This window comes from Suncus etruscus, chromosome 4 (assembly GCF_024139225.1).
Source record: "Suncus etruscus isolate mSunEtr1 chromosome 4, mSunEtr1.pri.cur, whole genome shotgun sequence".
Taxonomy (NCBI): Eukaryota; Metazoa; Chordata; class Mammalia; order Eulipotyphla; family Soricidae; genus Suncus; species Suncus etruscus.
Genome location: NC_064851.1, coordinates 101,433,324 through 101,454,753, shown reverse-complemented (window position 1 = coordinate 101,454,753; position 21,430 = coordinate 101,433,324). Strand labels below are relative to the sequence as shown.

The following is a 21,430-nucleotide window of genomic DNA, read 5'->3' as shown; positions in this document are numbered from 1 at the left end:
AGTCTGTTTATAAAGCTGTAGGATGTCTGTGGAAAAAAGTAGAAGGGGAAGAAATCTGATAAATAATTCTAGGAAAGAGGTTCAAAACAGTCTCAATCTTAGAAAGAGACCTCTTTTAGTAACTTTTATACGTGTATTCAGAAAACTCGTTTTGAAGACGTTCAGCCTTAAGCTTCTAAGAGTCTGACAAAGGAGGGAGTAGAAATTAGAGAGCTGTCTGGAAATAATGATAAATGAATAAACAAAAAGAACAACAATCAGAAAGAAAATAGTGAAGATTCCCTTCTCTGACCATTTACTCTACAGGTGTCTACAGCAATGGAAACTTGGTCAGTTGATCAGGTCTGCAGTTGGTTGGTGGAGAAAAACTTAGGAGAGCTAGTTCATAGGTTTCAAGGTGAGTTGTTTACACTTTCAAAAATGTTAATTAGGCAATGGAAATGTGGAATGTCCTTTGGTAGTGAAAATGACTTTTCTGTTGATGCATGTGAATGTATATGTGTTGTCAGTACCCCGGGGAATTGTCTTTCTTTACTGAATGCATTTGACTTAGCATCCATGGGCAAATAAAATATTTCAGAGAATTGAAATAATATAAATTTTTAGAATTACTTAAATGCGTATTTTATATATATTTCATACTGAGCTTTTTTTTTCTTTAGTAATGCAGCCTGGGTTTTGCACAATGTGGTATTTACAGATATTGAACATTGCCCGGAAAGTACAAAAAATGATTTCCTGCGATTTTTCCCAGATCTCTGACAGTTCCTGTCAGAGTCAGAAGGGAGTTGTGGAAAGGTGCTAATATAAAAGTAAAAACTATTATTGTGGCACTGTGTTCTGGTTCTTTCTTGGGAGCAGATGCAGATTTGTGGATTTATGCAATATTAGAGTTTCTTTTTCCTTAGCAATATAGAGAAGTTAATAACTGCTGGGAATAGATTTAGATGATACTCTTAATACCAGAAATAATTTACCTGCTCTGATTGCCCTGTTTTACAGTACCTTACCAGGTAGCAATAAACACCTTTTTTCTTTTCTTTTTTTTTTTTTCCAGAGGAAGAAGTAAATGGGGCTGCTCTTCTAGCACTTAATGATCGGATGGTTCAGCAGCTGGTAAAGAAAATTGGGCACCAGGCTGTGCTGATGGACTTAATTAAAAAATACAAGCAGAAAAGTCAAGGATTGAAGTGTCTTGGAAGCTCTAGAGAAATAGCCTTAGTCACACAATCAGAAGCAGCTCCTGAGTAAGTCTATTCATAAATGGCCTTATTTTTAATGTTGTGCTTTTTTTTTTAATAATTATATCTGTAATACAATGTTAGGAGTTAGAATCACACTGTAGCCATTTCTAGCAATGTTTGTTGTTAATTTTATACCTTCAATGAAGGACACTTTTTGCAAAGTTTTTCTGAATCAACATACTTTCAGAAAGAACTATCACTTCTTAAACTCCAACTCCAATTGTTAGGGAAGTTAGAGTTCCAATACAAAAATATATTTAATAAATGATTGAAAGGTAGTTGTAACACATAAAAAAAAATAGACACCTGTGGTTTGGGGCATAAAATCAAGGTCTGGAAAAGATAGTTTTGGAAGATCCTTTGCTCTCCTAAAACAAGAAGTATTTTATTTATTTTCCAAAGATTCCATATAGCAACTCAATTACTTTTTTCTCTCTCTTTATTTTACTTTTTTTTCCACAGTGTAATTTGCTAATGAGTCTTGTCACACTTGATTTTCTGATTTCTAAAATTAGTCGTACTATACTGAAGGTTAAATTAGCATTCCTCTAAAATCACAAAGAAAAATTTGTGGTAACTTTGAAGTTTGGAAATATTTTTATTTGTCTTTTTTCTTTCAATTATCATTTATTATTATAATTAATATTCTTCATTAAAAGGGAATTAGTGTAGAAGTTATGATATAAAAATTAATCTATGCCCCAAGATCATTTCAAGCTTTCTGACTTAATTTTTCCATATTCAAAAGATACAAAGATTATAAGATTAAAAATTACCAAAAGCCAATTATTTTCTAATGTTTAAAATAAACGGTGACATTTAATGAAATTATTGTATGCTTTAATTTTCGTTTTATCAGACTATATCTGTAATAAAATGTTATTTTCTTTGTAACAAGCAATATTTTAGAAAGACTCGGTTTGAGGAATTTGATTCAATAAGCTTTGGATATTTAGGATCTAGAGGGAAATATATAGTCTTTAGAGTATGGTTGATGGTTGGACTCAAGATTTTTGTTTGTTTTAGGCTACTCTGAGCTATACTCAGGGCTTACTCCCGGTTCTGTGAGCATCAATAACTCTTGGCAGGTTCCAGGGACTACACAGGGATCAAATTCAAATCTGTCACATGCCAGGCAAAAGCGCTACCTACTGCACTATTTACTGCTCAACCCCTCAACTTGACATTTTAGCACTTAATTTATGTGAAGAATTTCTTCTTCATTATTTTTGACATATCTAATTAAAAAGTTTCTTAGGTATATTGATTTTTTTTTTTTTTTTGGCTTTTGGATCACACCCGGCAGTGCTCAGGGGTTACTCCTGGCTCTATGTTCAGAAATTGCTCCTGGCAGGCTAGGGGGACCATATGGGATGCTGGGCTTTGAACCACTGTCCTTCTGCATGCAAGGCAAACACCTTACCTCCATGCTATCTCTCTGGCCCAGGTATATTGATTTTTTATGACATGCTTTTCATCCTTTCCAACAAAGAGAGCATGTGAACCTCAAAAGCTTAAGTAATTTCCCAGCATTCTGGTTGAGTAGGACTTTTGACCTAGGAAGTTCCTTTGAGTTGACTGGAATCCTATACTGGCCTGAGGCTCAGCTTGGAAGAAAACAGTCATTTTTTTCTTCATTACAAATCAGTTTGCAAAGTTTCTTTATAAATGAGCATTAGCTGGACTGCCAGAAAGTCTCAGTTTCATTCCTTGGTTCTACCACTGTCTTGAACTGATTATATTAAACTTTATTCTTCATCTCTAGGATGTGAAAAGTCATACAGTACTTAACTACATATTAATTCACACTGATGCCAGGAATACCATAATATGTGAGAAAATCTCTTTTCTTTCTTCTATAATGAAATAGGCTGTGTTAAATATTAAACTTTGTTAACCTGGTTATGAAAGTCTGTTTCAAGTATAGCAAAGACTTGAAACACTAGTTGTTCAGGGATTTATGCGTAAAGTTTTCACTTTACTCACTTCATATTCTACTCACTGAATCACCTTAAAAACTTTGTTTTCAGGGCCCAAAAGAGAGATCAAATAAAAGTGCACATGTTAGAATGTTTAGGACTCTGAGCTCAATCTCTGGCAATACTCACAGGTAGTTTCAGGAATAGCTGCAGGCTCCTCAACACCTCTGAGTATGGAATGTAGAGGGGGAAAATGGGAAAAAAAAAAGAAAGAAATGTGTTTCCTTGTATTATGATTAAATTATGTTGTTGCAAAAACCACAATAGCAGTGGAGCTTATTGTTTATATGTATTTGGTTAAAATGTGTTAAATGTGCTTATTGTCAAAATAAAAAACGAAAATACAAAAAAGTATGATAATAAACTATTTAACACTTAAGTAAGTATTTAAACTTGGTATTATGTAAACATATCCCGAAGATAGGTATCATACTAATTTTGAATTCAAGTTCTTAGATTAGCTATTCATCTACTCTTGGAATTTTTTTCTTGCCCTTTCTTAGTTTTATCTATAAAATGAAGTGGTTAGATTATATAGTTTTATGGCCCCATTAAAAAGTCTATAAAAAAGAGTCTAAATAAGAGAGTTTGATTTCAACCTGAGCAAAAATTTTATTTAATGGTGAGTGGTTGTCTATGTTATTTTGCTAGGATTTGTAGGCCATACCTTGATTTTTTTTGTTTGTTTTGGTTTTTGGGCCACACCTAGTGATGCTCAGGGGTTACACCTGGCTATAAGCTCAGAACTCGCTCCTGACTTGGAGGACCATATGGGACGCTGGGGATTGAACTGAGGTCTGTCCTGGATCAGCTGCATGAAATGCAAAAGCCCTACCGTTGCGCAATCGCTCTGGCCCCTGTAGGCCATACCTAATAGGATTTGTAGGCCATACCTGAAAATATTGTAGGCCATATATGAAAACAGAATATTTGTCATCCTGTTCACAGTAAGTCATAGTGAAAGAGAATGGGCAGTGCTTTCAGGTTGTTTCCTTGTTATCCTTATATAGAAAATAATTCACTGGATAGAAAGTTAGGAAAACTGAGGTCAACTCTTGTGTGTGTGTGTGTGTGTGTGTGTGTGTGTGTGTGTGTGTGTGTGTGGTTTTTGGGTCACACCCGACAGTACTCAGGGTTACTCCTGGCTCCATGCTCAGAAATTGTTCCTGGCAGGCACGGGGGACCATATGGGATGCCGGGATTCGAACCGATGACCTTCTGCATGAAAGGCAAATGCCTTACCTCCATGCTATCTCTCTGGCCCCTGAGGTCAACTCTTGAATAGCTTGTGGTAATAAGCAAAATACTTTGCCTTATGGACTTTTATTTCTGTTCCCATAAAAGAATGGAATAAGTAAAATATTATTGTATAGATAAGGGAATGTCTTTCAAAGTGGCAAATAGTGAAGAAGGAACCTAATGAATCATTTCATTTTGACAAATAAACATGTTGAAACCAGAGAGGTAACTGAGCTGGCTTCAATCTTAACCAAAAAAAAATATAATCACTAAAGATTTATTTTTTTAGTTTGGGAGAAATACATGGTTGTATTGAGTGGTTGAGGGCTTCTCCTGGTTCTCTGTTCAGGGGAAGCTCCCAGTGGTACTCCCAATGAATCATGCAATTGCCATGGATTAAACCCAGGCTTCCTACATGCAAGGCTTCTGCTCAATTCCTTGAGCTATCTTTCTGGCCCAAAATGTTTCTTTTATAATCACCATGAGTTCATAATGGAAAGTATACGTTAACACTCTCTAGAAACAAGGGTGGGAACTTACTGTGAGCAGACTACTTTCAGCATGAACCAATAAGTGAAAAATCAATCATGGCCTGTGCCAGTCTAAGCTACACATAAGTTAAGGGGCTTAATTCAGAGTTGAAAGAAGCATTCTCATTATTGCACTTATTGGTTAATGCTGGAAATAGACCACTCACGGTAATTCTCACCTGACCCTCAGAGACTGCATGAGATCTCAGTCTTTTCTTCATTGTTCCTCACCTACTCTTAATTTGTCACAGGGGTGAACAGTCTTCAAATCCAGTCAACACTGGTGATCAGATACCATTTTTTTATCCAGATGAAACCTGGGATAATGGACTAATTGATCAAAGAGTGCTGAAACAGAGGTGAGTCTGCCAAGTTCTAGGCATGATTATAAAAATGTCTATCATCTATGAGATTTCATGTGTTTATATATACTTATCAGTAGAAACTTGTTTGGGGCCACACCTAATTGATGCTCTGGGCTTACTCCTAATTCAGAAATCACTTCTGGTAGGTTTTGGGGGTTGTATGGGAGTACCATACTAGCTGTACTTTCTCTCCAGTCCTCTGATTAGAAACTTGTATACCTGAAAGGAATTTTTTAAGTGATGATGATCTGGGCACAAAGACAAGAAGGAATTGAGTCTGGAGGACACCAATCCTGCCATCAGGAGACATGTGATGACCATATCTAACTGCTTTTTTTTTTTTCTTTTTCTCTTTTGGTTTTTGGTTTTTGGGCAATATCCAGGGATACTCAGGGGTTATTCCTGGCTATGCACTCAGAAATAACTCTTGGTTTGGGGGACCATATGGGATAATGGGGATCTAACTGAGGTCTGTCCTGGGTCAGCTGGTTGCAAAGCAAACTCCCTACCATGGAGCTATCGCTCTGGCCCACTATCTGCTTTATAATCTCTGTCTTGTCCCTTGTTTCTTCCCATAAGTATAGATGTATGCTACTCTCATGACCACTGTTCTCAAACTGACTGTTGTCTCATTGCCTTCCAATTACAAGGACTCAAAAGGAAATTCTCCCTGAAAACAGTTCAGTTTCTCTAAGCCAACTAACAGGTTACAATCAGTGTTTTTTTAGGTTGATATCTAGGAAAGGAAGCAAACAATCTCAGCAGGATCAGTTCTTTTTCTTGTGCAATCAATTATGTAAGAAGGGGCAAATAAGAATAAGGGAGGAGTGTCTATTTTTAGAGAATTATGCCCAACAATACTCGGGTGTTACTTGGCTCTACACTCAGGAGTCACTCTTTTTATTGCATTTAAAAAAATTACTTAAACACAGTTTACAAGGTTGTTCATATTATGTCTTTTTCACAGATAAATATGTGCATGATTGAATTACAGTCATGCAGTGTACAACAACATTCATCAGTGTGCATTTCACACAACCAAGTCAACATTTACTTCACTCTCTCTCTCTTTTATTTTTTTGACATTCTGACTTGCACTACTGTTAATGAAGGGATGCCATGCATTTCACTTTCACACAGACCCTTCTCTACTCTAACTGCTCTCTCTGCTTTGTGGCAAACTTCCTACCATGGACTAGTCCTCCTAATCCTTATCTCTATATCTCTACTGTTTGTGGCTATTATCCCTACACTGTCTTTTAGTTTCCTTATATTCACAGATGAGGGTTATTATTCTATTTTTATTACTCTGCTTCTGACACTTTTCCGACATTTTATTCAGCATAATAATATCCATGTCCATCCATGTATAAGTAAACTTCATAATTTCATTTTTCCTAATATTTGTATAGTATTCCATTCAAAAGTTGTACCACAGTTTCTTTAGCTACTCATCTGTTTTAGAGTAACTGGATTGTTTCCTGAGTATGGCTATTGTAAATAGTGCTGCATTGATTATAGGAATACAGAGCGCATTTTTATATTGTGTTTTTATATCCATAGGGTAAAACCCTAGGAGTGATATTGCTGGACATAGGAAGCTCAATTTCCATTTTTTTAAAGAAATATCCATATTGTTTTCTAGAAATGTTGAACTAGATGACATTCCCATCAGCTGTGAATAGAGTTGTTTTTTTCTGACATCCACACAAGTACTGGTTGATCTTATCCTTTGTGATATGTGCCATATCTGTGGTGTGAGATGATACCTTATTGTTGTTTTGATTTGCATCACCCTGATGACTAGTTATGGGGGTCATTTTTTCATGTGCCTTTTGTCCATCTGTATTTCTCTTTGAGGAAATGTCTGTTCATTTCTTCTCCCCATTTTTAATCTTTTTTTCATTAAGTTCTTCCATTAACTTATATATCTCAGATATTAATCCTCTATCAGATGGGTATTGTTTGAATAATTTCTCCCATTCTGTTGGTGGCCTTTGTATCCTAGTCATTGTTTCCTTTGAAATGAAGAAGCTTCTCGAATTAATGTAGTCCCATTTGTTTATCACTGCTTCCATTTGACTGAGCAGTGGTGCGTTCTCCTTGAAGATGCCTTTAGTCTCAATGTCATGAAATGTTTTACCTATATTTTCTCTATGTACCTTATGGTTTTTAAGTCTGATATCAATGTATTAAGTCTATTTTGATTTTACTTTTGTGCATGGTGTTAAAGAGAGGTCTGAATTTATTTTTTTTTTGCATGTAATAGACCAGTTTTCTGGATGACATTATCAAAGTTTAATCGGTTGTATATCTGGAGGTCAGTTTTAGAATATGCAAAAGGGAACAGTGCCATATATTGCTGGTGCATTTTGGGGTATGAAGACAGGCTATACAATTTCTGTGTCCTGGATTTTGCCTGAGCTTTTATCCCAAGCAAGACTTCCTCTTCTAGAATTTTATACCAACAGCTTGCTTTTATTCCACATGGCCCTGTCTGCCATGTGCTTTTCCTTACATGTATTTCTTTCTCTGCTAAGCTTTTTGCTGCCTCTCCTCTTCTCCTCTGCAATCTCTCCTGTTAGACATTTTTTATTTTTTATTTCAAACAGTCTGCCCCATCCGAAGTGTGGGCGGGCCTGATCATTCAGGTGGAATTAACATCTCAAAAATAAAAGCTTAGTTAAAAGGGCATTGGGAGAAGAGTTACCTTTGCCTAATTGCTATGGCAAGTACTTTCTGTACTTTGTTGAATAGAAGTGGCAAGCGGGGGCAACCACGTCTTGTGTCAGATCTTAGAGGAAAGGCTTTAAGTTGCTCACCATTGAGTATATTTGCCATGACTTGTGGTAAATGACCTTAAGAAAAGTTCCTTTCATTTCCATTTTCTTGAGAGTTTTTTTTTAAGAATGGGTGTCAAATCTTTTCTTAATAGTAGATTTTGTGTTTCCATCTTCAACAGATGGTGATTATTTGGATAGAGATATGCTTTTTGTTTACTTTTTTGTATTATATTTTTATTTCTCATTTGCTCAATTTGAAGCTGTTCAGTTCCTTTTCAGTGCTTAATAAGGCATAAAATCAGATAAATAAACATTCTTTAAATGTTACTTTTAACTCTTGGCTTGAACTTTAAATAAAGTATGCAGATAGTTTACTTCTTTCTTTGAGAATAATTATAAATTATTCCTGGTTTTGGCCCGGAGAGATACACAGCGGCGTTTGCCTTGCAAGCAGCCGATTCAGGACCAAAGGTGGTTGGTTCGAATCCCAGTGCCTGCTAAGAACTATTTCTGAGCAGACAGCCAGGAGTAACCCCTGAGCACCTCCGGGTGTGGCCCAAAAACCAAAAAAGAAAGAAAGAAAGAAAGAAAGAAAGAAAGAAAGAAAGAAAGAAAGAAAGAAAGAAAGAAAGAAAGAAAGAAAGAAAGAAAGAAAGAAAGAAAGAAAGAAAGAAAGAAAGAAAGAAAGAAAGAAAGAAAGAAAGAAAGAAAGAAAGAAAGAAAGAAAGAAAGAAAGAAAGAAAGAAAGAAAGAAAAAAGAAATTATTTCCTGGTTTTATGCATGTTTAAAAATTATTCGTAATGATGATTATTTTCCTTGGTTGGGCTACTGTTGTGAAATGTGGAATGATCTAATTTATCTGTACAAGTTCCAGCTAGATGTGTTGATTATTTTCACTTCTATATAGCTATATATTTTTATTTTTAATTTTTAAAATTTTCTTTCTATTTTTTAGAATTACAAGTCTTTTACAGTTATATTTAAGGTACATAGTGACAGTGAATTAGGGCAATCCCCATCACCACTGTTGACCTCCCTTGGCCACTGTTCCCGGCATACACCCTCCACCCTAAGGACCCTTGACTGCTATTGTAACAGGTCATTTTGTGTATAACTTGTTGTAGTTTGGGTCTCTTGATTCTATTGTTATTGACTTTGTGTTGGGTGTTTAGGTCTGATCATTTTTTATTTTCACTCAATGCTCATGAGACTGCTTTTCCTCTGGTACTATCCACTTATTCTTTCTCAGTTTGTAGGAAGATATAGAAATATGAGACAGAACAAGATGATTCATGTACTATGGCTCTGGTAAAAAAACCAAAAAATTAAAAAATAAAGAAAACAGGCTGAAGCCCTTGTCTAGAAGCTATAAATATTAATTAAAAAGAAGAAAAAAATGAAAGAAAAAGTTAAAGAAAAAAGGGGGGGCTGGTGTGGCAAAGTTTTTTGTTGTTGTTTGTTTTTGTTTTGTTTTGTTTTGTTTTGCATAAGTATAGTAAATATTGGGGGAAATTAGAAAGGAAATTCCCTTGGCCTAAGAGATACAGGGTGTCTCCACAATTGAAGCATATTACAGACTCTGGGCCTATTCATTGTTGAACCCCAAGATCTTTCTTTATGGTGCCAGGAAGTGTTTTGCTAAGTTGTGGTTGACAAAGACAGTCCTCTGTAATTAGAAATCTTGGTTTTTTTCACAGACACTAGGACGAGTATAGGATAGAGTCTTTCTTTATGGTTCCAGATGTTCTGCTCAGTCATGATTGTTGTATTCAGTCTTCTGTATTTAGTGGTCTTGTTTTTGCAGAGATCAAAGTACAGAGTGTCTTCTGATTTCATCTAACCATTAGGTGATGAGGTAGAGCAACCTGCCCTTAGATCGAGTTGTTGCTGTTTCCTTGTCAACAGAGTGTCATATGAATCTACCCTGGGCAAGTTGTTACCAGAATGTTATTAGGGACTCCCCAAGGGCAATTTACTCCCTGGTGCTGCTGCAGGGCACTGTGACAATTCTAAGGTTGGAATCTTGGGTTTGGGATTTGACAGTCGATGTTGGTTGTCATGATGTTCACATGAGGTCTAAATTGAGTTCCCATGACATGTTCAGTGTGGAAGGTGTCCCTGTATTATAAAATTTATGGGTTCTTATCCCTAGTAGATAAGAGCTTTTTTCTATACATAAGATTTCCCCATTTTAGTGTGCCTATGCCTGTTATATTGTTGGTGCATTTGGGGGTAAAAATGACAGACTGTGCAATCTCTGTGCTCTGGTTTTGACCTGAGCTTTTATCCCAAGCATGACTTTTCTATTAGAATTTCATACTAAGCAAAACCAAAACAAGCACAAATAAAAATTAAAATAAAAGGGATGGAGGCATCTACCTCTGAATTTGGAAATAAACACACTAAGATGTATAAATATTAAGGAATTAAACTTACAAATAAAATATAGACATCCCCATTACATCTTTTGAGATAGTCTGGGGGGGAGGGGTTGGACCAGTCAGCATTTCCACCATCGCTAGATGAAAGTTCCTGTCTTACTGCATCCCCCCAACAGAGATTGGTCCCATTATTATTTTTGTTTGTTTGTTTTGTTTTTGGGCCACACCTGGCAGCGCTCAGGGGTTACTCCTGGCTCTATGCTTAGAAATCGCTCCTGGCAGGCTCAGGGGACCATAGGGGATGCTGGGATTCGAACCACTGACCTTCTGCATGCAAGGCAAACACCCTACCTCCATGCTATCTCTCCAGCCCCCGGTCCAATTATTTTTGATGTGTGCCATTCTCACTGGTCTAAGATAGTACCTTATTGTTGTCTTGATTTAGATTTCCCTAATGATGAGTGATGATGAACATGTTTTCATGTGTCTATTGGCTATTTGTTGGTTTTCCTCAGAAAAGTGTCTATTCATTTCTTCACCCCATTTTTTTTTATGTTTTTTGGGTCACACCCAGCAGTGCTCAGGGGTTACTCCTGGCTTCATGCTCAGAAATTGCTCCTGGCAGGAATGGGGGACCATATGGGATGCCGGGATTCGAACCGATGACCTTCTGCATGAAAGGCAAACGCCTTACCTCCATGCTATCTCTCCGGCCCCTTCACCCTATTTTTTGATGTTTATTTTTTTTAGGTTCTGTGGAGCTTTTGTGAGTGCTTTGTATATCCTAGATATCAAACCTTTATCTGATGTGTGAGTGCAAATTTTTTCCCCATTAATTAGCTGTCTTCTAATTTTAGCCTTGTTTCTTTTGCCAGATAGAAACTTTTTAGATTGATGTAGTCCCAGTTATTTAGGTTTGATGCTATATATCTTTTATAGACCCAGAACAGTGGAGCATGAAGTGGTGTAATACCTGGGTAATCAGGCCAGGAATAGCCTGATTCACCTTTACAATGTCCCACATAGAGTTGATTATCAATAGATATTCATGGCAAGATGGAAAGATTTATTAGGCATTTGCTGTGATCTAATCTTAAATGAACTAAACTGAGACAGAAATTGAACTCAAAATGGAATTGTGAAGATATATTTAAAAACATTTAAAAAACCAAAGTGGATTTGGACATGATCTGCTATTGTAACTGTCATGGTAGTAATATAAATGTTAAACATGAAGACTGAAGGTATCTGTATTTTTGCATTTCACTCATTATCCAGAAGAATTATGGAATGAAAGTTCAAACTCAGGGTCTCACAGATGTCAGGCATGCACTGTACTAATCCCAATCCATTATGCTGTTTTTCTACTTAGTTGGACTCCAAAGGGTCCTTGAACCGTGGAGCTGACCACGCCAGCCAGAGCAAAGGGTTTGAATTGTCTGTCTCTCAGCAAGATCATACTGGTTTCTGTGTCTACATTTCTGCCTTTTCCATATTTGATTATGTATTCACACATACATTTTAGAAAGTAAATTGCACTGGGAGTTTGATAGATTAAATGGCAGATTTGTGAAAGCCTAGAGCTACAAAATGTAAATGAAAAACAAACATTGAAATGCTGAGTATGTGAAGTGAACATTTTCTGAATTAGTGGTAGATACTAGGAGTTCCAGCAACAAAACAGAATTTTCTTCAAAGTTCATGTTTGCCTGTCAGTGACAATGTTCACTAGTTTCAGAGGTGGCATCTCACCCTCGCTCACTGACATATGTATCTTTACTTAACTTTTCAAAATTTTGTATTTGCATTGCTGTCTCAGTAGGGGAAAGTCTTGTCTAGGTAAAATAATACAGGCAATTTCCAAAGTACAGGGGATAACTGGCATAGAAGCAACATTTCTATTTAACTTGTATTTGGTAATACATAGATCATATTCTGACAATATATATTATAGTGTCCCTACTGTCCTCAGATAATAACATATTTTCTCTATTTTTTTTTTTGCTTTTGTTTTGGGGCTACATCTGATAATGCTTAGTGCTTACTCCTGTTCTCTTTTTTTGTGTGTTTTGGGTCACACCCGGCAGTGCTCAGGGGTTTCTCCTGGCTCTGCGCTCAGAAATCGTCCCTGGCAGGCACGGGGGACCATATGGGATAACGGAATTCAAACCACTGACCTTCTGCATGAAAGGCAAATTCCTTACCTCCATGCTATCTCTCCGGCTCTCATTACTCCTGGTTCTCTGCTGAGATATGAGGTACCATACAGGGTGCTGGGATTTATTGCAAGGCAAGTGTCCTGCATGCTATATACCATCTCTCTGGCTGAACAGCAAACTTTTTTAACAGATGTTTAAGCTTCCTTTAGCTTCCTTCTGTGTTAGGAAAAAACAATTAAGATTTTAGATGTTGCTGTAGTTATAGATGTTTAGTTTCAGAGCTTGTACTACAAAATTGGATATTCCAATCTATATATTTTTTAAATATGTTTTTGGACTAGAAATTGAGCTTCCATGGAAATAAACAGATGGGACTATATTAAGATGAGAAGCTTCTGCAACTCAAAAAAAAAATAGTGGCTAGGATTAAAAAAAAGCCACCCACAGAATGGGAGAAGCTATTACCCAATACCCAAGAGATAAGGGGCCAATATAGAAAACAAGCTACGGAACTTAACAAGAAAAAAATCTGACTCCATCAAAAATGAAAAGAAATAAACAGACACTTTCTCAGAGAAGAAATACAAATAGCTAAAAGGCATATGAAAAAATGTTCCACATCACTGCTCATCAGGGAGATGCAAATCAAAACAACAATGAGGTATCATCTCACGCCACAGAGACTGGCACACATCACAAAGATCAAGAACAGAATGTGCTTGCGGGGATGTGGGGAGAAAGTAACTCTCATTCACTGCTGGTGGGAATGCCATCTAGTCCAGCCCTTATGGAAAACAACATGGAGATTCCTCAAAAAAATGGAAATTGAGCTCCCATATGATCCAGCTATATCACTCCTAGGGATATATCCTAGGAAGAAAAAAACACAACACAAAAATGCCTTCTGCACACCTATATTCATTGCAGTGCTATTTACATTAGTCAGAACCTGGAAACAACCAAGATGCCCTTCAACAGATGAATGGCTAAAGAAACTGTGGTACATATACACCATGGAATATTATGCAGCTGTCAGGAGAGATGAAGTCATGAAATTTTCCTATAAATGTATGGACATAGAAACTATTGTACTGAGTGAATAAGTCAGAGGGAGAGAGAGACAGACATAGAATAGTCTCACTCATCTATGGATTTTAAGAAAAATAAATGACATTATTATAATAATGCCCAGAGACACTAGAGTTAAGGGTTAGAAGGACTGACTCACAATATGAAGCTCACCACAAAGAGTGGTGAGTGCGGTTAGAGAAATAACTACACTAACAGCTACCATGACAATGTTAATGAGTGAGAGAAGTAGAAAGCAATATACTATTAAATAAAACTAGAAAAGCATCATCACAGTTTTTATAAATGAGGACTTTGAAGAAATGTGTCATGTGTGCCCTGAAGATTAGGAAGCATAGACTGAGAGGGTTGTAATTCTACATATCAATCAAGAGTCATTTTTGGTTTGGGGCCACTCAGCGTGGTATTTAGGTTCTACTTAGGGATCAGTTGGTGCCAAGATTTAAATACTGGTGACTTTGGCTAGCTCTTTGCGCTGTCCCCTTGCCCTTGACAATCTGATTCTCATAGATGTTTTGTGTGTATTGGATTCCATCTAATTCCTTAATGGCCTTTCTATAACTGGTACTTCACTGATTTTCAAACCTCAAACTTCAGCTTTGGCATTGTTCACTCTTTTTTACTTGCTCGAGAACTTGCTCATCAATAGTTCCTTTGTCATAGATGAACAGCTTTAATTTTTTTTTTTATAAAATAGCGTTTTTGAAAAGATAATTTATGTAAAAAAACACAACATTTTATAAGTGAAGAAAGTTATTGGGCTATAAAGTGATATATTTTAATATATTTTATTCTCAAACATTCCTAATCTTTTCCATAGTTTTATTTTTACAAAATGTCCTACTCAGCAAAAACATAAGAAAACCAAAACAGATAAGAAATTAAGTCAAATAAATTCTCCATGGGACCAGGAAAGGAGTGTAACTGGAGGAGAATCTATCTTGGAAAAGTCTAAACATAGCCCAGAGAAAGTTTTTTAGCCATTTTGGGACCAAACTTAGAACCTCACAGGTGTGTTCTACTACTAATCACATTCCTGACCCCAATACATTACTTTTAAATAAATTTATATTGTTGATAACTTGAATAATTCTCCAGACCAATTGATATAATTCACTGTTTTCATTTATCTGATCAAACCCATGGCCTATAACTTGAGTTACTCTTTTTTTTGGGTTTTGGTTATTATGACAGAGAGGAATAGTTTCCTCTTCTGAGATTCTAGGCTTTGTCCAGTCCCAGGGGGTAATTTTTAAATTCATTGACCAGTTCTATTTGTGAAGGGAAGCCTGAATCTTGGGCCATCTATAAATGTAACCTGAATCTTGGGCCTGGCATTAGCCTTTGGGTCTGGGACTCCACTGAGGTGGCTAAAGTACTAAATACTTTTTTTATTCCTTACCTATGTGTCTTTTTACCACTTGCCTAGCTATTTCTCAGCATACTTGGCCTTTGCACCAACTAATGTGATTAAATCAGTGTTAATTTAAAATGAATATGACAAGGAGGTTACATAGAAGAACTTAACAACAACAACAGCACAGAAGCTATTACCTTGATAATTTTTTAAATCTGCATCCTTATTTTTATATTGAATTAAAATTTAATTTTCTATCTTTAATTCCATTGGCATTTGTTTGTAACCTTCGTCCTGCTGTTAATCTCATCTAGTATTTTCTTTAATTTAAATGTTGTCCTTTTCCCTTTTGGGTGTGGAGTGGTGAGAGCATCCTGAAGTTCTCAGAATTTTCTATTGCTCTGTGCTCAGGGACCACTGAGTATTTTGTTTGTTTGCTTTTAAGGAGGGACTTGCGCCACCATCAGTGGTGCTCAGGGGTTCTGTACACAGGGAACCAAATATAGTGTGGGACATCAAACCTTGGCCATATGTAATGCAAATGCCTTAACATCTGTACAATCTCTTATGACCCCATTTTCTTTTTAAGTTTTTATTTAATTTTTGAAAGCAATTTATATTTATTTTTAAATTTTTCTTAGTATATAAATTATTCTAGCATTTATTTTGTCACATGAAATTATGATAACCTCACACTGTTAATTGCCTTTACTCTTAATAAAGGTGTCATACTTTTATTTATTAATTTTTTTGTTATGTATTTTGGAATTTACATTGAATCTTGCCATCCTACAGTATGGACATTCTTGTTTTTGCCCTAGTCACCCAAAGAACTGTTGATTGTTGGTTGGTTTGTTTTAGTAAATAATGTAATTGGTGAGACTCAAACTGAACACTCATTATCTCACTGACTAGCCCAAATCTAAGTTTGGGTTTTCATTTTTACTTTGATATTCACAAATGGTCCATGATTCGTTAGAATTTTAATGTTAATACAAAGAAATAGTAGTGCTCTCTTACTAGTATTTCCTTTAAAGAATTTTTTTCTCTCTTCCTGTATCTATGACTAATTCAAACTATCAAGTCAAGAAAGAGTTGGTTTTATATTAGAGTTTTATAATCCTCAGTTTTTATGCTTGAAGTCATTTGAAACTCACTCCTTATCTTTCTTTTCTTGTAAGCTATAAATCTTCTTTTCTTTTTATTTCTTTATTTTTTTTTTCTGGCCACACATGGTGACTCTCAGGGGTTACTCCTGGCTATGCGCTCAGAAATTGCTCCTGGTTTGTGGGACCATATGGGATGCTGGAGGATCGAACCACAGTCCATCCTAGGTTATTGCACACAAGGCAAATGCCCTACAGCTTGCACCACCACTCCAGCCCCATCTGTGAATCTTTAGAATAAACATGCTTTTATTTTTTTCACTCTCCAGTGTTTCTGGTTATTTTTTAAAATGTTGTTCAATGTTTATTGCTATTATTCATAGGATAATTGGTTCAGGGTTAACTAATGAAACCATTCTGGAAATAGAACTCTGATACTAGTCCACATTTGAGTACTGAATTCCTGGATTAATGTAGCAACCATGAAGTAGTCAAAAAGAAAAGATAAGATGTTAGGGAATATTAATAACATATAAATGTGGAAAATTAATATAAAATGCATCAATTATTGAGCTTGAATTAGTAGGAGAAAGAGACACTATCATAGAAAATACAATGGTGACAGTTTAGGCTGCCATAAAATACCAACTACCACCAGAGACTGGAACTTAAATTATTTCTCATAGATCTGGAGATTGGAAGATTTAAGACCAAGGTGCCAACTCGTTTGGTTTTCATTGTGAGCTTACAGGTAGTCTCCTGTGAGTTTCCTCAAAGGATAATAAGAAAAAGATCAAGTTCTTTAAATGTCACTTCTCGTAAGACACTAATCTTATCATATCAGTGCCTGACCCTCAGGATCTTATTAAACTTCATTTTATCTGTGTAAACATGTCTCTCAATACACTTACATTGGGGATTGATATGTCAATTACAAGTGAACTTTTTATGGAAAAAAATGGAAACCTAGTCTTAAAAAAGTAAAGGATTATTTATCATTTTAGGCACATTAGCATAAAATAAGCAATAATAAAATATTAGAGGTATCAGGTAGAACATAAGAAAGCAAAATTATTTATGATAAATTTCAAATCCTTTAATATAGAATTCAGAGCTCAGGTTAAACTCACAGATAAACTCTAGGCAAAGAAAACATAGATCAATGCAAAGAATTAGGGGCAAGGACCAAGACATGTGTATACTCTTGCAGGAGAAATGTCAGCAAATAAAGCAAATAAATTGTCATATAGATGGCAGAAATGTTGTATCAAAATGATGAGAATGAAAAGACAACTCTGAAAAAGTGGTCAATAAAGTTAAATCAATTCTAAAGGTCTTATAAAAGGCCATTGTTGAAAGTCTTGGATTTATAAATTAGAATATCATTATTGATTTTGGAAGGGAATGGTTTTAGTAAAGTGGTTAGAAAGATATTGAAGTTCAAGAGGTTAGGAAAAATAGGATTAAAATGTGAAGGAGGACATATTTGTAGCATAAATGGTGAAGTTGGCTTACCAGGGTAGTAAATGCTATTAGAAACCACTGAAATGTCCAAAATATTGCCAAAAGAAAGTTGAATTAAAGCAGACTCATATAATTACATCTTTCAGTTTACCATGTTTATTCTGTCAACAAAAGCCATATGTACCAATTCTGTTAAGTAAAGTTTTATGCTCAAAAAATATAACTAAGTCCTACCTGCATGTAACATTTCTATTCTCTGCTTAAGCTCTGCTTCTGTATTTTGCTTCAGACAGCTGATATTTTTAAATATATGGTCTTTTTAAAAATACAATCACCATGAGATATGCAGTTACATGTTTTTGATGGTTGAGTTTCAGTCATAAGATATTCCAACCTCCCTCTCTTCAACAGTGTGGTACACTTCTAGCCACTAATGTCCACAGTTTCCCTCCCACCCCTGACCCCCACAGTCTGCTTCTATGGCTGACACTGTCTGTCTGTCTGTCTGTCTGTCTGTCTGTCTGTCTGTCTTTCTCTCTTCACTTGATGATTTGCACTACAGTACAGTAGAGGGGTACCTAGTATGTCAGTTTCTCCCCTTCCAGCACTGAGTTCTTGTCCAGAGTGATCAGTTTCAAGTATCTTTGTCATAGTAGACCCTTCTCTACTCTAACTGTACTCAATTAGCTTTCTGGCAAGATTTCTCCCCTGGGTTTGACTTCCTGATCCTTAAGGGGGAACATGTTTTTGTATCTCATGTTTCACTGTATTTCATTAATTCTTATAAAGAATGACTTGAAATTAAGAAGGAAACACTTTAAGGCTTATCTGAATTTTGTTTGTACTACTAAGGATTCTGTGACTGTGAGAAATTCACCTACTTATCCTCATTATGGAATCTTTCCACTCTTATTCTCTAACTTAATTTGCCTCCAACTCCATGTTCATTCTAGTCAGTAGTACTAGTGAGAATGTCTGAAACCTATCTAATGCCTCTGAATAAATTATTTGGAAATTCTACAATAAAATCTTATCGCATATTTAATGCTCCATAACTAGGTTTAAGATGTTAAATTATTTTCAGGCTTAACTTTATAAGGAAACATTGTGGTTAATTTTTATGGATCTGTTTAAAGTGTACAACTCATTTCGTTTTAGCAAGTTATTCTGTGTGTATACTTCCTGAAATGTTTGACATATAGCACTTTCAATACAAACCACCAATACAATCAATTTTAAATACAATCAATACAATGTCAATGCAATCTATTTTCTGAAGGTATCCTTCTCTTAAAAATTTCTGTTTTTTTTTCTGACCCTTATCTTAAAAATTTTATGCCATTTAGTAATACATCTCCATTTACATCTCTAACTCCAGATAACTGCTGAGTCATATTATGTAAATTTATTTTTCTATAGTCTTTTGCTAATTATTAAAATCAAATCAGAATTTTCTGACACTTAACTTAGAAACTAAGTTTGTCTTGTTAAAATAGTCAAAGACCAACCAAGTTTAGAGATCCTATTTTTATTCTAAATAGCAGTAGTATAAATTAATTAGAAAAAGTTCTTAGTGGAGTTTATTTGCTTTGCTGAGTTGTAGCTTAATCTTTTTTAGTTTAGCACCTTGTCAATTTTGAGCTATGTATTAGATGTAGCTCTTTTAAATCTACAGATTCATATCATTTTCTTTTCCATCTTTAGGTTCATTCTATGTGTTTTAAATAATTATGAAAGCCTCCTGCCTATAACTCAAGTACTTGTGTGTGAAAAAGAAAACATACATAGTGATCATTTAAGCTTTTGGAAATGGATGACTGTATGAGAAATATATAAATATATGAAAGATGGGTTAATATTTTCCATAAGTTTATATCATAAGAAAATTCTTTATGCCATACAATTTAGGAAGCAGAAAACAAATAAGATGCATCTATTATAATAGAATTCCATTCTATGCTTTTATGTAACAGAAGGACTGTGAAACATGTACTTAGAAGAAATAAAGTGCTACCACGGACTAAGTTATATGCTTTACCAGAATTTCCCTATGATGTCAAATGCATGTTAGCAGAACAGAAGTCTCCAGATCACAGTATGAGGATAAGGATTGTTGAGTTTCTTCAGGCTGACATGACTAAATATCTGGAAGGATCACTGTGAGTAATAATAAGGGCAGGTACATTATTTTAATATAAGGTTTGGTTTATTTTTTTTAAAATAATATCTATTTAAGTACTATGATTACAAACATGTTTGTAGTTGGGTTTCTGTTATAAAACAAGAACACTCCCCCTTCAGCAGTGCAACATTCCCACTACCAATGCCCCCCATTTCTCTCCTCCCCAACTTCTTAGAGTACATAAAAATTGATGTGGAGCCAGTTCTCTTTAGACTTTGGGTCACATATTGGTAAAAAGTCTGGATGTTTCATAAACATTTACCTAACAAGATTAAGATTCTGAATGTAAAAACTAAATACCTACACTGCCATATAGAAAAATGATGATTATTCAGATTCATCTTAAAGCAGTGTATGTGGACTGCTTGAAGTGAAAAATCTCTTTTGTCTTGTTCTGAACAGATATCCCACCACCCAGCAGTACAATGATGTCGTCAATGCCCTTCTTCAGGCCCACCCTTTCCTGGATGAAGATGGCTGTGGTTTTGTAAGTGATCACAGGCACCATTCTGTTCATCTTAGCCTATTTTGAAATAATAACCTCATATTGTCCAATAATTTTGTTCCTCATTCCCTCTTCTGCCTACCTCTCTGTTTCAGACTTTTATCTTTCATACCTTGTCTGTTTCTGAGTTCTTTTTTTTTTATTTTATAATAGACTACTTTTAGAGTAGCTATGCCTATCTGAGTTTAAAGTTTTTGTTTGCTTGTTTGTTTGATTGATTGATTGATTGATTGATTGATTTGGGGCCATACCCAAGCTAAGTTGAGCTCTAGACTTATTCCTGGCTCTGTGCTCAAAGATTACTCCTTGCATTGCTCAAGGGGCTATATGTGGTGTTGGAGACTGAACTGGGAATGATCACATGTAATGTAAATATCTTACTTCCTGTACTATTTCTCCAGCCCTAAATTGTGAAAAAGGTGAAGGATTTCCTAGGGCTTTATATTCCCCCATCACATTCCTCATTATGAAGACCCTTTATCAGAGTATATTTGTTATAATCCTACATCTTAACACTAAAAGTTGAACAGATATGGCTAAGAAAGCTAATTTGAAGACAATTTTTCTACATTCAGAATATATCTGCTAATTAATCCATTTTATTATATATTAACTAGATTTTTTCTTTTTTTTTTCTTTTATTAATATGTACTTTTTTGTTTGGGGGCCATGCCTGGCAGTGCTCAGGTTTTTTGTTTGTTTGCTTTGTTTTTCGGGCCACACCTGTTTGATGCTCAGGGGTTACTCCTGGCTAAGCAGTCAGAAATCGCCCCTGGCTTGGGGGGGACCATATGGGATGCTGGGGGATCGAACCGCGGTCACGATCTTTCCTTGGCTAGCGCTTGCAAGACAGACACCTTACCTCTAGCGCCACCTCACTGGCCCCAGTGCTCAGGTTTTATTCCTGGCTTTCTGCTTGGGGATCATTTCTATCAGATTCAGGAGACCATAATATAATGCCAGGGAAAGAATCCAGGAAGACTTTGTGCAAGGCAAGGACTCTATCCACTATATTCTCCCTCCAACCCTATAATTTTTTAATTATT

The 21,430-nt window shown here is 35.7% G+C and overlaps 1 protein-coding gene across 1 annotated transcript in view; it reads left to right on the top strand.

Annotated features, from left to right (window-relative positions):
* Nucleotides 1-318: 318 nt before the first annotated feature.
* The window catches only part of SAMD3 (sterile alpha motif domain containing 3), a 46,967-nt gene continuing 25,855 nt past the window's right edge, over nucleotides 319-21,430 (top strand). The window contains exons 1-5 of the mRNA XM_049772625.1: nucleotides 319-397; nucleotides 1,058-1,247; nucleotides 5,244-5,351; nucleotides 19,671-19,856; nucleotides 20,282-20,366. Of these exons, the coding sequence (XP_049628582.1) occupies nucleotides 319-397; nucleotides 1,058-1,247; nucleotides 5,244-5,351; nucleotides 19,671-19,856; nucleotides 20,282-20,366 (648 nt within the window). The remainder of the gene's footprint in view (nucleotides 398-1,057; nucleotides 1,248-5,243; nucleotides 5,352-19,670; nucleotides 19,857-20,281; nucleotides 20,367-21,430) is intronic.